The sequence below is a fragment of the Carettochelys insculpta genome, chromosome 34 (genome assembly GCF_033958435.1).
Source record: "Carettochelys insculpta isolate YL-2023 chromosome 34, ASM3395843v1, whole genome shotgun sequence".
Classification (NCBI taxonomy): Eukaryota; Metazoa; Chordata; order Testudines; family Carettochelyidae; genus Carettochelys; species Carettochelys insculpta.
Window position 1 is genome coordinate 312167 of NC_134170.1, and position 15036 is coordinate 327202.

Genomic DNA, 15036 nt, shown 5'->3' on the forward strand with positions numbered 1-15036 from the left:
CCTGCGGCCGGGGTGCAGATCCCGGGGGAACCCCTGAACCCCATCACAGGCCATCTGTGCCCAAGAACCGCAACAGCCGCCAGCGACCGTCTCTTTGAAATCAGGGCGCGTTTCTAGCAGAACGGCCCAAGGATGCGTCTGTTACGGAAACCCAGTTTTATTTGTAGAACAGCACGTCTAAGGGCGTGGTTAAACCGCCCCCAGGAAGCGAGATAAGCCCTTTCCCTGGAAGTGGCATGTGACTCCAAATGACATCCAGCCTAAACCTTTTAGTGGGGTGTGACACACCAGACATACAGTCACCACGACGCACCTTTGCCTGGCCGGATTGTTTAACAACCTGCCGCGCTTTCTTTTAACTGTTGTTCCAGTGACGTTTTCCCGACCGGACGAGGCTTGCGTCAGAGCTTGAAAACGTTTCTTTCGCCAACGAAAGAGACGCTGACCTCGCACAAGCGAGGAAAGAGCTGGAGAACGTGAGGGATATGGGGCAGCTAAACCACCTGGGCTTGTTTAGTGTGGAAAAGAGAAGACAGGTGGTTTTCAAGCACCTAAAAGAGCGTTACAAGGAGGAGGGAAAAAATGTTCTCCGGGGCCTCTGAGAACAAGACAAAGCTATGGGCGTAAGCTGGAGCAAGGAAGGTTGAACGTGAGGAAAAACTCAAACACTGGGATAAATTGCCTGGGGAGGTCGTAGGAGCTCCATCACTGGAGATATTTCAGAGCAGGTCAGACGGACATCTGTCAGGGAGGGTCCAGGTTGTGCTTGGTCGTGCCGGCCTGGACTTGACGACCTCTCGTGGTCCCTGCCCATTCCAAGTCCAGGATTGGCCTTCGTTAAGTTTGGCTGGTTCTTTTGGTGATTTCCTAGGGTGTACAGAGCAACCCCAGACTGGCCCAGCCAGCCAAGGTCTGGTACAGCCCTAGGCACGCCGGCCAACCAGGGTCTGGAGTAGCCCTGCTTCAACGCCTCCTTTCTGGCCTCTGAACTGCAGGGTGGTGGTTGCCTCTTTCAGGGCCTGCTCGGAATCCACCTTAAACCAGAGCCCGCAGTGGCGAAGCATGGTTTCCAAGTTCGTTGGTTATTCAAATTAGCATCACCCGAAATGGGGAAGCAGGTTTGCTCGATGGCCCGTCTCAGACCGCCTCTGTCCGCATCGCGTGTGACGAGGCTGAGGGTTTGCACATTTCAGCCTGGAAAGAAAGCTTTGGTTTTCGTCGGCGCGGGAAGTTAACTATCGGAACAGTTGGCCTGCGGGGAGGGGAATTCACCGTTGGTGGCGGTTTTGGATTCAAGAGGGGAGGTTTTTCTCAAGGGCTCTGCGCTCCCGGGAGAGGGAAGCGAACTATCGCTTGTTGGTCAGTTTGAAACTCTCCCCAGCTTGTGAACCAGCCGGCTCTCTTCATCCGGAAAAAACCCTTAGCTCTATTTTCCCCTTCAATCCATTTCTCTTTCAGAACCTCTCCCTCTGCCGTAGGAAGAGTTGTATTCATGAGTGCCTAGAAAGAAGCAAACGGCCACCCTGGCCTCAGCCCCCGTCCTTTATATACAAACAATTACTTACATTTTTCCCTCACTGGAATACAAAAGGTCATGTAATGCGCGACCGCCTCTCTCCCTGTGTCCCTGCCTTAAGACAAGCGCCTCCGTGAATTGCAAAGCAGAAACTCGGACGCAACTAACCCCTTCTAATACTCAAACGGTTTTCAAGTGCAGCCGTAGAGCCTGGGGGCCTGTGGCCTGCTTCGGTCGGTGGGTCTCCTATCCACCGAAACAGCTGGCCCGCGGGGCGGTCTGGATTCATCGTTCACCTTTTGGAAAGGTTGGGCTTTTGCGAGTCAGCTCGACTTGCCGGCTTTAGACTTCCGGTAGTCGTCCAGCAGCCGAAGCGGAGAGCCGTAACTCCACCATCTCTGCTCACGGCCATCCCGTTGTCTTGGGCTGATTTTGTCCGCTGATGGGGCCTTTTCCCAGTCGCCATAAGGCCGAGGACGCCGCCCTGTTAAAAGGCTGAGACCCCCGGTCCCATCTGCTGGTTTCTTGTCCCTCTAGACATGATCAGATGCCCCAAGTTCCGCAAAGGCTGCAGCGGGTTTGGTAACTTGCAGTCGTTCTCAGAACCATCCCGGTCTTTGGGGAGCCGGTAATTAGTTCCCCTCTGAGGATGAGTTGTCCTGTCCTGACGAACCCTTTCCAAGAAGGGCCATGAGATTCCCCCAGACCTCCTACCGACCGCCAAAGATGGAGGGGAAGAGGTGTCCCAGCTCAGAGCGGCGTCAGTGTAATGAAGGACGTGCCCCGAGACGACTGACTTTACGCTAGACATTGGTTCGGTGTCCCAAACTGGTGGGCGCCGTGGGAGATCCCACCTCCAGACCTCAGCTCTGCTGGCTTGGATGGAAGAACCTTCCTGCACGTTCTCAAGATATTTTGCCTCAAGGAGTCAGTCGCCAGCCGGGGGGAGAGCAAAGAGGAGACGTCAACATATCATTGAAAGGTGTCCTCCCAGCCACACCTGCCCACAATGGATCCGGTTGCGTCCGGTCTCCGAGAGAAAGGCACTCGATAGCTTCCGTGACGGTTGGACTTCTCAACACCTTTCTACCTCACAGGAGGAAGCCCCGCTCAACTCCGTTGAGCCCACAAGGGCCTGGCAGCGTCCTCCTACAATTTCCCATCCCTAAATCAGCCCCAAATCTGCTCCGTAGGTAGCCCCAGTTCCTCCGGTGCGGCCCAGTGTCTTACACCACCTGGGGCTGTCTCAACGCCGGCGGGATTCTGGATGAGATTTCAGCCTGGTCTCTGCCCGTTTCCAATCTCGCTTCTCCTCAGCTCCTTCGGCCACTCCCCGACACACACGGCCATACACCACAACGGTTGTGCAGATCATCGTTAGCAATGAAACCCAGCGAGGCTAAAAAAAAAAAAAAAAAACCACCACAGCTAACCTAAAATAAAACCAGTTGCTAAACGGCGCCGTGTCCTTAAAGAGCAGAGTTACGTTCCTCTGGGGGTGGGTTTCTGGCCGGCCGCTCCCACCGCCGCTCAGGGGTTGTCCTGCCCCAGGTATTCCAGCTCGGTGGAGGGTTTGACTTCGTGGTCCAGCAGCGAGGGGGTGCGGCGGAAGCCGGCGGCGATCTGATCGAAGGTGCGGCCCCGCGTCTCGGGGACTTTGAAGTAGGTGAACAGGAAGAAAGCGAGCAGCAGGGCCGCGAAGATGAGGAAGACGTAGGGCCCGCAGACGTCCTGCCGGAAAGGAGCGGGAGGGGGGTCATTCAGTGGCCTAGAGAGAGGCTGTCGCACCCTTGCACATGGGGAGCTCACGTGCAACGCACAATCTGGTGTGCGAAACAAGGGGGGGGTCAGTGAATGTGCGTGCGAGGTGGTGTGCTACCCAGGCTGGCCAGATGCCTGGTTTTTGGGGCGTCTGGTCCCCCACCAAGTCCATGACTGCAGATGGGGGAGACACCCCCTCCAGCCCAGCCCACGGCCTACCTTCCTCAGCTGGCTGCAGCTGGGCACCCGGCGTTCCCTGTAAGCCGGCCCTGGAGACAGTCGCGGACCGGCCCCCGCCAGCAGCGGGCGTTTCTACAGCTCGCGTGCACCTACACACGCTGCCGTACGCAGAACAAAATTTATTCTACCCCAGACGAACAGCATTGGCGGCAACCCGGCTCGGGACCCAGGCGGGCGAGGGGAACCGGGGCAGCTCCACCAACCGGAGCATGGCACCGGCTGGGGTGTAGGAGGGTCCGGGCAGTCTGCAGCGGGGAGAAAGCCGGCCTCCCGGCGAGCCTGGCTTCGTTTAGTCTGGCGCCGGGCTCTGTTTGTTGTTGCGATTGGGCTTTGTCTGGGAAGCGCCCTGCCTTCACAAGAGACGGGCTTGTTTGGAAAAAGCCGGCAGGGGGTTGAGATGTACGTGCCGGTGCTGTGGCGTTCCCGGCCCTGAAAGCAACGTTCGCAGGAGGGGGCAGGGCGGGAGTCCCTCCAGCTACGCCTGGGAACCACGTGGCCTCTCGCACGAGTAGTCGTGTCGACGCCAGCGGGCGAGCCACTGGGGGCAGGCCCCAGCTGGGACCAGCAGCAGCGAACCAGGGCTGGGAGCCTCGCAGCACCGCCTGCCCCCGCGCGCTCTGTTACCGATGCACTCGTGTGTCCACGCCCACGTGCACCTTGTGCATTCACAAGCGGCAAGCCACTTTGGGGAAAGCGGACGCACACTTGTGGCGGAGGGAGTCAGAATGGGGGGGCGGTTCCCCATGCCCGCAGAGTTGTGGGGGGACAGCTGGGCACGCACCCAGTTGGGGGGCATTGTGGGGACGCACCGGCCTCGCCAGCCCCGTGCGCATGTGCACACCCACCACAGCCTCGCACGCGCTCGTGCGCCGCACTCACCGCCAGCGACTGGAAGGCCATGCCCACGATGAAATTGCAAGTCCAGTTGCAGGCCCCGGCCACGGCGATGGCAGCCGGCCGGGGCCCCTGGCTGAAGAGCTCGGCCACGATGAACCAGGGGATGGGCCCTGGCCCGACCTCGAAGAAAGCCACGAAGCCGAAGATGGCCACCATGCTGACGTAGCTCATAGCCGGTACCCGCTCCTGGGGGGAGGCAGGGAGGTGGGGCAGGCTGAGATCCTCATAACACCTAGGGGGGCGCTGTGGGGCAGGGGGTGGGGCAGGGACCCGGCAGGGTCGCTGTGGGGCAGGGAACGGGTCACAGGCCCTGCAGGGGGCCCCTTCCTCTGGTAGGCACGGGTGGCGCTAGGGGGCGCTGTGGGGCAGGGAGTGAGGCACAGGCCCTGCAGGGGGCGCCGTGGGGCTGGAAGTGGGGCAGGGGCCCTGCAGGGGGTGCCAGGGAGCAGGGAGTGGGGCGGGGGCCCAGCAGGGGGCGCCGTGGGGCAGGGACTGAGGTACAGGACCTGCAGGGGGCGCCGGGGAGCAGGGAGTGGGGCGGGGGCCCTGTAGGGGGCGCCGTGGGGCAGGGACTGAGGTACAGGCCCTGCAGGGGGCACCGTGGGGCTGGAAGTGGGGCGGGGGCCCTGCAGGGGGCGCCAGGGAGCAGGGAGTGGGGCGGGGGCCCTGTAGGGGGCGCCGTGGGGCAGGGACTGAGGTACAGGCCCTGCAGGGGGCGCCGTGGGGCTGGAAGTGGGGCGGGGGCCCTGCAGGGGGCGCCGGGGAGCAGGGAGTGGGGTGGGGGCCCTGTAGGGGGCGCCGTGGGGCAGGGACTGAGGTACAGGCCCTGCAGGGGGCGCCGTGGGGCTGGAAGTGGGGCGGGGGCCCTGCAGGGGGCGCCGGGGAGCAGGGAGTGGGGCGGGGGCCCGGCAGGGCTACCTTCCCCCCCTCTGCCCGCGGTCCCACCGCTCACCAGGTACAGCAGGGCGACGGTCATGGTCACGGCACAGCCCATCATGCCGCCCAGCCCCACCAGGTGCAGGGTCCGGCGCCCCGCCCGCTCCACCAGGAACAGCTGGGGGGACAAGGGGGAGACATCAGAGCGGGGGGCGGGGGGATCCCCCAAGGCCGAGGGGGCGAGGGGGGGTCTCCTACCGAGACGACGGTGAAGGCGGCGTTGACGGCCCCGGCGCCGATGGTGGCGAACACCGGCTGCTCCAGCCCGGCCGACTCGAAGATGCTGGTGGAGTAATAGAAAATCTGCGGGGGGCAGAGAAAGGGGGTCAGTCGCCCCCGAGGCAGCCCCACCAGGAGGCCCCGCCCCTGCCCCAGGCTCCTCCTCCAACCAGGCTCCGCCCCCTGCAAGCTCCGCCCAACCTCTCCCATCCAGGCTCCGCCCCTCACTCTCATCTCCACCCCAACTCCCCCAGGCCCTGTTCCCCCCAACTCCGTCCTCCTCTCTCCCATCCGGGCTCCGCCCCCGCGATCCTCCAGGCTCCGCCCCCTTCCAGGTCCACCCCATTTGCCCCCTCCAGGCTCCGCCCCAAGCTCCGCCTCCGCTGCCTCAGGCTCCGCCCCCGCTCACCGCGTTGATGCCCGAGAGCTGCTGGGAGAGCTGCAGGACGACGGCGACGAGGAGGGGCTGGCGGTAGACCCGGCAGCGCAGCAGCTGGGCTAGGGAGACCTTCCGCTCCATGTCCATGCGCCGCTTCTCCTCCTTCATCTCCGCCAGCGCCTCGCCCACCTCCGGCTGCCCCGTCAGCCGCCGCAGGCCTGCCGGGGCCCGGGCGTGAGGGGCAGCCGGGCCGACCCGCTGACCCACCCGCCGCCGGGCACGCGCGCGGGCAGCCGGGGGACGGACGGACGCACCGACCGACCGAGCGACGGACGGACACGCGGGCAGCCGGGGGACGGACGGATGTACAGACCAACCGACCGACAGGCGCGCGGGCAGCCGGGGGACAGACGGATGGACGGACGGACTGACAGACGGACGGATGGACAGACGGACACGCGGGCAGCCGGGGGACGCACCAACCGACCAACGGACACGCGGGCAGCCGGGGGACGGACTGACCGACACGCGGGCAGCCGGGGGATGAACCGACCGACCGACGGACACGCGGGCAGGCGGGGGACGGACCGACCGACCGACGGACACGCAGGCAGCCGGGGGACAGACCGACGGACACACGGGCACCCGGGGGACAAACCGACCGACCGTCAGACACGCGGGCAGCCGGGGGACGGACTGACCGACCGACCGACCGACCGACCGACACGCGGACAGCCAGGGGACGGACGGATGTACAGACTGACCGACCGACGGGCGCACGGGCAGCCGGGGGACAGACAGACGGACGGACCGACTGACAGATGGACGGACGGACGGACAGACAGACAGACGCGCGGGCAGCCAGGGGCGGGACGGACGGATGGATGTGCGGGGAGGCAGGGGACGGACAGACCGACTGACGGATGCACAGGCAGGCGGGGGCAGGATGGACCGACTGATGGGCAGAGGAGGGGATGGACGGACAGTCAGACGCACAGGCAGCCGGGGGTGGGGGGGGGATGGACAGACAGATGGGCAGGCCGAGGAGGGGAAGGACAGCTGGATGGACGGGCGGAGGAGACGGACGGACGGAGGAGCAGACGGAGGGATGGGTACAGAAGGGGTCAGACGGACGGACGGATGGAGGAGGAGACGGACGGGCGGGCGGAGGAGCAGGTGGACGGACGGATGGATGGGGGAAGAGGTGGACGGATGGAGGAGGGGACGGACGGACAGACGGGCGGGTGGACGGGCGGGCGGGCGGACGGACGGGAGGGGGGCGGGGGCGGGGGCGGGGGCGGGGCACTCACTCTCCCTGGCCTTGGCCTCCCGGTTGCGGACGATGTAGAGGTACCGGGGGCTCTCGGGGCAGAAGGGAAAGAGCAGCAGCTGCAGCGCCGAGGGGGCGACCGTCAGCCCCAGCAGCAGGGGCCAGAGCTGCCCCGTGCCCAGCAGCGCCTCCAGCCCCAGCACCTGCCGGGGGGGGCGGGGTTGTAGGTCAGCGGCCCCCTGCTGGGCCCCCGCACGGCCCCCCCCCAGGATCCCCCACAGGCCCCCCACAGGGCCGTCCTGCACAGCCTCCCTGCAGGGCCCCCCCTCTGGGACCCCGCGCCCCCCCGCAGGGCCCCCACCAGGCCCCCCACAGGGCCGTCCCGCACAGCCTCCCTGCAGGGCCCCCCCCTGGGACCCCCCGCACAGCCTCCCTGCAGGGCCCCCCCCTGGGACCCCCCGCACAGCCTCCCTGCAGGGCCCCCCCCAGGATCCCCCCCCAGGCCCCCCACAGGGCCGTCCTGCACAGCTTCCCTGCAGGGCCCCCCCTCTGGGACCCCCAGCCCCCCCACAGGGCCTCTCAGGATCCCCCCAGGCCCCCCACAGGGCCCCCGCACAGCTTCCCTGCAGGGCCCCCCCAGGACCCCCAGGCCCCCCGCAGGATCCCCCCACCCCTTCCCCACTGGGCCCCTCAAACTTCCAAGCACAACCCCCCTGCGAGGGCCCCCCCCTCACCAGACAGCCCCCCACTGAGACCCCCCCCAAGTCCCCCCCCCGCTGCCCCCCCAGCCCCCCCCAGTGCCGGTTACCTGGGCGACGAGGATGCCGATGACCAGGGCCAGCTGGTGCAGGGTGCCCAGCGCCCCCCGCAGGTGGGTGGGGGAAATTTCCCCCACGTACATGGGCACCAAGCCGGACACCAGCCCTGTTGGGGGGAAGGGCTGGTCGGTATTGGGGGGGTTGTCAAGGCAGAGGGCTGTGGGCCCCCCCAGCGGTTTCCCCTTTAAAAGGCGGGGCTTATATGCTAATCTCGAAGTGGGGTGGGACTTATATGCTAATCAGCAGGTGGGGGCGGGGCTTGGTCCCTGGCCTCACACCTGGCTCCACTCCACAGGAGTGGGCGGGGCCCCAAGAGCCCCCCCCGCCCTGGAACCGGCCCCGCTGCTCTGACTGGCCGTCGGCGCTGGCCGTTACCTGAGTAAGCGCCAATCAGGAAGCGGCCGAGGATGATCATCTCGTAGGAGCAGCCCAGCTTGGCCAGCCCCATGAGCGCCCCCCCCAGGAAGGCCAGGGCGTTGCTAACGATGATGGCCCGCTTCCTGCGGGGGAGGGGAGAGAGCGTCAGACCCACGGCCCATCCCCCGCCCCCCAGGTCCCTGCCCCACGGCGCCCCCTGCTGGGCCCCTGCCTTACTCCCTGCCCCACAGTGCCCCCTGTCGGGCTCCCACCCCACTCCCTGCCCCACAGCGCCCCCTGTCGGGCTCCCACCGCCATCCCCGCCCCACAGCACCCACTGCTGGGCTCCCACCCCACTTCCTGCCCCACAGCACCCCCTTCTGGGCTCCCACCCCCACTTCCTGCCCCACAGCGCCCCCTGTCGGGCTCCCACCCCCATCCCCGCCCCACAGCACCCACTGCTGGGCTCCCACCCCACTTCCTGCCCCACAGCACCCCCTTCTGGGCTCCCACCCCCACTTCCTGCCCCACAGCGCCCCCTGTCGGGCTCCCACCCCCATCCCCGCCCCACAGCACCCCCTGCCGGGCTCCCACCCCACTTCCTGCCCCACAGTGCCCCCTGCCGGGCCCCTGCCCCGCTTCCTGCCCCACGGCGCCAGGGGAGAGGCAGAGGCGTTACCTCCCCAGCCACTCGGAGACGACCCCCACCAGGAAGGAGGCGGCCATGCCCCCGATGGAGAAGATGGCCACGGAGAGGGACCAGAGGGTGGTGAGGGTGGACAGGTCGATGGAGCTATTGTGCCGGGCCAGCCACGTGGCATTGTAGTGCTGCTCGATGATCTGTGGGGCAGGGCGCGGGTCACCCCAGTGCGCCCCATAGCCCTGCCCCACTTCCTGCCCCCCAGCCAGCCCTGCCCTGGGCCGGGGGAGCCGGCGCCCCTAGAGGGGCCAGGCCCTGCCCCATTCCCTGCCCCTGAGCCAGCCAGCCCTGCCCTGGGCCGGGGGAGCCGGCGCCCCTGGAGGGGCCAGGCCCTGCCCCATTCCCTGCCCCTGAGCCAGCCAGCCCTGCCCTGGGCCGGGGGAGCCGGCGCCCCTAGAGGGGCCAGGCCCTGCCCCATTCCCTGCCCCTGAGCCAGCCAGCCCTGCCCTGGGCCGGGGGAGCCGGCGCCCCTAGAGGGGCCAGGCCCTGCCCCATTCTCTGCCCCTGAGCCAGCCAGTCCTGCCCTGGGCTGGGGGAGCCGGCGCCCCTGGAGGGGCCAGGCCCTGCCCCATTCCCTGCCCTAGAGGGGCCAGGGCCCAGAGGGGATCTCACCTTCTGGGGCGCATTGATAACTCCGATGTTGTATCCGCACTGCAGGGAGCCCAGCACGGCCGTGAAAACGGAGAGCACCAGCGTGGAGGTGACGCCGGGCCTGGCTTCCTGCTTGACATCTTCGTCCTGCGGAGACACAAGTGGCGCCCGGGATGGGGGGTGAGTTACCTGCCCATGTGGGGCGCGGTGGGGGGTCCCCTCCGTCCCCACGTACCCGGCACTGCTGCAGGGAAGTTCGCAGCGTTGGCGCCAGGTCCTGGTGCCAGGATCTCCTACGGTGAGGAGGCAAAGCCCACCTCGCACGACGAGGAGAGAGGTAACGCAGAGGGCCTCGCACGGTCTCGCACGAGGGGCAGAGAGGTAACCCCGCCCCAGCTCTCATGAAAACCCAGAGGGGTTCGCACGCTGGGCAGAGAGGTAACACATCCCCCTGCTCGCTTACAAACTCAGGGGGGCTCGCACGATGGACAGAAGCGTGCTGTATCCCCCAACCCTCGTGCAAACACGGCCTTGCACAAGAGGCAGAGGGGGTCGCGCATTCCCCCACCGTCGTGCAAACGGAGAGGGGCTCGCCTGCTCTCACACAACGGCAGAGGGATTATGCTCCTCCTGCACCTCGTGCATAACAAGAGGGGCTTGCACGGCCTTGCACGAGGGCAGAGGGGTAGCACGCCTTCCCCTGGGGACGTGCAAGCCCAGCTGGATTCGGCTGAGCCCCACACCCTCTCCTCCCTGACTCAGCCGGCCTGGTTCCTTCCCCGGTCCCAGTTGCCCTTCTCCGGAGCCAGATGGGGGCCAGTGGTGCCAGAACACACCCAGAACTCGTGGAGGCGGGGCAGACGGGGGTGGGGGGGCCAGGACTCCTGGCTCCTTCCCTGCCTGGCTGCGACCCGGCCCCATGAAATGCCTCAGTTTCCCCCGTCTGTAAAATGGGGAGGGATCCCCCCCCCCCGCCAGATTCCTCTGCTGCCCTGCCAGAGCCCGGAGCGGGGTTGAGCTGGCTGCGGGGCTGGGAAGCCGTGGGGCGGCCATGGGGGGGCGGGGAGAGCCCTTCCCATCCTCCCCCACAGCTCCGATCCCTCAGGGGGGCTGGGCCCCGGCGGAGAAAATCCCTTTTTAGGAAAGGTCGCGCCGAGCCGAGGCCCAGGAATGTAAACACACCGGCCCCATGGGAAATGGCCAGGAGATGGGGGCCGGTCCCCGCAGGGTCTTGTGCAAATGAAGAGGGGCTCGCACGGCGTCGCACGCCAGCAGAGGGGCAACACGGCCCCCCCCAGGTGTGCAAACCCAGAGGGATCTGAATGTAAACGGGTATCACATCCCCACACCCATGCATGGCTGGGAACCCAGGGACTCCCCCGCCCCGGCCCCTGCACGCCCCTTTCCCCCGTGCAAACCCACGCTTGTGCATCGGGTCTCAGCCGTCTCTCACTCACGCACGAGTCTCACGCACGCTCGTGAGCTGCGTGTTCCCAGGCGTGTCACCGAGTTGCACGCTAAGCGAGACACAACTGGGAGCCCTTCCAGGACTCTGTGTGTGTGTGTATGTGTGTGTGTGTGTGAGAGAGAACAGGCCACTTCCCCTTCACGCAGCCCTTTAAACTCGTGTTTCTTGTCACACAACCTGTTTCACACGGGAACACGTGGGCCTGAGCAAGACCGCCTCAGCTTGGCCCAGTGAACAATATCACCAGCATTGCTTGTGTGTGTGTGTGTGTGGGTCTCTCTCTCACACACACACACACACAGAGTTTCTCTCTCTCTAGAGACCAGAGGCAAATCATTGTCTATACACCTTCCAGCCGCCCCCCCCCGCCCCGCCATCCACCCACACACACCCGGAAGGCAAGGCCTGTGTGTTTGTCGCACACACACACCCCCCCACAAACACAGAGCTACTGCACACAGACACACACCACACGCTGGCTGACACACCCACACCGGCACACAATCACAGCCAGACACACAACAGGCAAACACACCACACAGGCATCCACACGGACACAACCAAACACGGACATAGACCCCACAAAGACACACACACACAGCTACAGCACACACAGCCACTGCTCACAGAAGCACCACACACAGACACAAACACAATCACAGGTGGACACACACTCCAAAGAGAGAGAAATAGACAACAGGCAAACTCACCACACAGCCAGCCACATATCACACAGACACACACACACACACCCCACAACTGCAACAAACACAGACATACACCACACAAATTGACATACACACAAACCCCACCAACACACATTCACAGACCATACAAAAACACACGCCTCAGGCACATTGACCCACACACCACAAACACACATCACATACAGACACACACAAAGACACACCCATAGACCCACACACCACAAACTCACACATACGCACCACACACACATCACTTACAGACACACAAAGACACACCCATACATCCACACTCCACTAACACACACACACACACACACACACACACACACACCCTGATTCCCACCAGCAGGGGTCAGTGCTTCCCCCACAAGGGTAACAAACCTGCCCCCTGTCCCCAATGTCTGACTCCCCCTCTAACCCCACAGCACACTGGCTACCCCCCGCCCCCATGTCTCAGTGCGCTGGTGGGGAGGCGGGAATAGTGGGGGGGGCCAGTCATACCAGCAGATGTGACCCCCCCAGACACGACATGCACGTGTGGTCAGTCGCACGGCTGTGACGTGACACCACTTGCGTGTGCTTGATCACACACACACCTAACACGACGCCACACACACGGGGAGGTCGCACAGACATGACACGGCACTGCACGATTGTGCAAGGTCACACAGATCTGACGCGACACCGCACACACATGTAGGTCGCACAGATGTGACACGGCACTGCACGATTGTGCAAGGTCACACAGACCTGACGCAACACCGCACACACGTGTGGGTCGCACAGATTTGACACAGCACTGCACGATTGTGCGAGGTCACACAGACCTGACGCGACACCGCACACACGTGTGGGTCGCACAGATGTGACACAGCACTGCACGATTGTGCAAGGTCACACAGACCTGACGCGACACCGCACACACGTGTGGGTCGCACAGATGTGACACAGCGCTGCACGATTGTGCGAGGTCACACAGACCTGACGCGACACCGCACACACGTGTGGGTCACACAGATGTGACACAGCGCTGCACGATTGTGCGAGGTCACACAGACCTGACGCGACACCGCACACACGTGTGGGTCACACAGATGTGACACAGCGCTGCACGATTGTGCGAGGTCACACAGACCTGACGCGACACCACACACACGTGTGGGTCGCACAGATGTGACACAGCACTGCACAATTGTGCAAGGTCACACAGACCTGACACGACACCGCACACACATGTGGGTCACACAGATGTGACACAGCGCTGCATGATTGTGCGAGGTCACACAGACCTGACGCGACACCGCACACACGTGTGGGTCGCACAGATGTGACACAGCGCTGCACGATTGTGCGAGGTCACACAGACCTGACGCGACACCGCACACACGTGTGGGTCGCACAGATGTGACACAGCGCTGCACGATTGTGCGAGGTCACACAGACCTGACGCGACACCGCACACATGTGTGGGTCGCACAGATGTGACACAGCGCTGCACGATTGTGCGAGGTCACACAGACCTGACGCGACACCGCACACACGTGTGGGTCGCACAGATGTGACACAGCGCTGCATGATTGTGCGAGGTCACACAGACCTGACGCGACACCGCACACGTTCAGTAGGTCGCACAGAGCCGACACGACACCGCACCCTTGTGCTTGGTCACTCACACCTGACACAACACCGCACACATGTGCTAAGTTGCACAGACCTGGTATGACACCGCCCTCGTGTGCGAGGTCACAACGACCTGACACGACGCCGCACGCGTTGGGTAGGTCACACAGCCCTGGCACGACACCGCATGTGTCTGCTCGGTCATACAGACCTGACACCACAACCCAGCGTGTTATCATAGGCTGCCTTGACAGGTGCTGTTGGACACAGATCCAACACGCCACCGCACACACATGCTGTACTCGTGTCGTATGTGCTGCACAACAGGCCAGCTACAAAAGGCCCCGTATGCGTTCACCATACCCCGCACTCCTCCCGTGCGCCCAGAGCACACGGAAACGCAGACACACAAACACGCTCACCTCCCATTAATTACAAAAAGTAGCCTTCTTCCGCGTGCGATATAACACGGGCCGGACCTCCAGCTCCCGCCCCCCCCGAAACTCGTGCTACATCACACGTATGTCCCACGCGTGTTCCGTAAAACACGGGCCACACGTGTGCCTCTCTAACAGAGCAGACACGTGTCTGGACACGCGTGTTCTAGATAACACGCAGGCTTCTCGCACGGGGGCTCCTCGCAGCTGGGCTGTGCACTGGACACACGAAGGGCCCTCGTGAGTTCACACGCCCGTGTCCCCTAGACCCCGTCGCTGTGCCCCTCCCACAGTTCACGAGTGTCGTGCCCCCGCGCCGGTTACACAAGAGCGGTGGTATAAATAGCCGGTGTTCTCCTGGTTAATGTCACGGCGCTGGGGAGGGTTGGATCACAGGGGAGCTGGGCCAGGGGGGTGAAATGTGGGGTGCTGGGCCCCTCCAAAACTCAACCAGCCCAGCAGAATCGAGGCAGAGGAAGCCCCTCCCCCGGCGCCCGCCCCCAGGGCAGCTCACGACCCCCCCAGCCTCCGTGGCCCCCCACGCAGCTGCATCTGACCGATGGGGTCCCCCGGCGCCTCCTGGCTCCCCAGGGCCCCCTATGCCCCCTCGCTGCCCCCCACAGCCCCCTCTGGCCTCCATCACGCCCCCCATGGCCCTCCCACTGCACCCCACAGCTCCCGTCACCCCCCCGCTGCCCCTTGCACCCCGTCACCTCCCATGACCCCTCGCTGCCCCCCATGGTTCCTGGCACCCCCCAGGCCCTATGCTGACCCCCTGAACCCCATCACCCACAAGCCCCACACTGCCCCCCAACCCATCACCCCCCGGCCCCACGCTACCCCCCACAGCCCCCAACACCCCTCCCAGTACCACGCTGCCCCCCGCGAACCCCATCACCCCCCGGCCCCGCACAGCCCCATCACCCTCCCACCCTGCCCCACAGCGGCCCCCCCCGGGGTACCTCCTCCCGGCTGATCTGCTGGAAGCCGGTCGGCATCTCGGCGGCTGGGGGTCCGGGGCGCACCGCGGGGCGCAGGGACAGTGGGGCCGGGCGGGGGGCGGAGAGACGGGGGCGCGCTGGGTCCGGCCGGCGCCTGGCCTGAGCCCCGGGCTGGGACG

At 65.1% G+C, this 15036-nt stretch overlaps 1 protein-coding gene across 1 annotated transcript; it reads right to left on the bottom strand.

The window, feature by feature from the left end:
- Positions 1–1528: 1528 nt before the first annotated feature.
- On the bottom strand, positions 1529–15036 carry SLC2A4 (solute carrier family 2 member 4). Its single transcript, XM_074983085.1, has 11 exons — positions 14879–15036; positions 9706–9831; positions 9073–9233; positions 8412–8536; positions 8027–8142; positions 7259–7421; positions 5979–6166; positions 5549–5653; positions 5367–5468; positions 4397–4600; positions 1529–3247 (listed from the first exon to the last, which is right to left on the bottom strand). The coding sequence occupies exons 1-11, from the start codon at positions 14912–14914 to the stop codon at positions 3047–3049; spliced, it is 1527 nt and encodes a 508-aa protein (XP_074839186.1). The 5' UTR covers positions 14915–15036; the 3' UTR covers positions 1529–3046.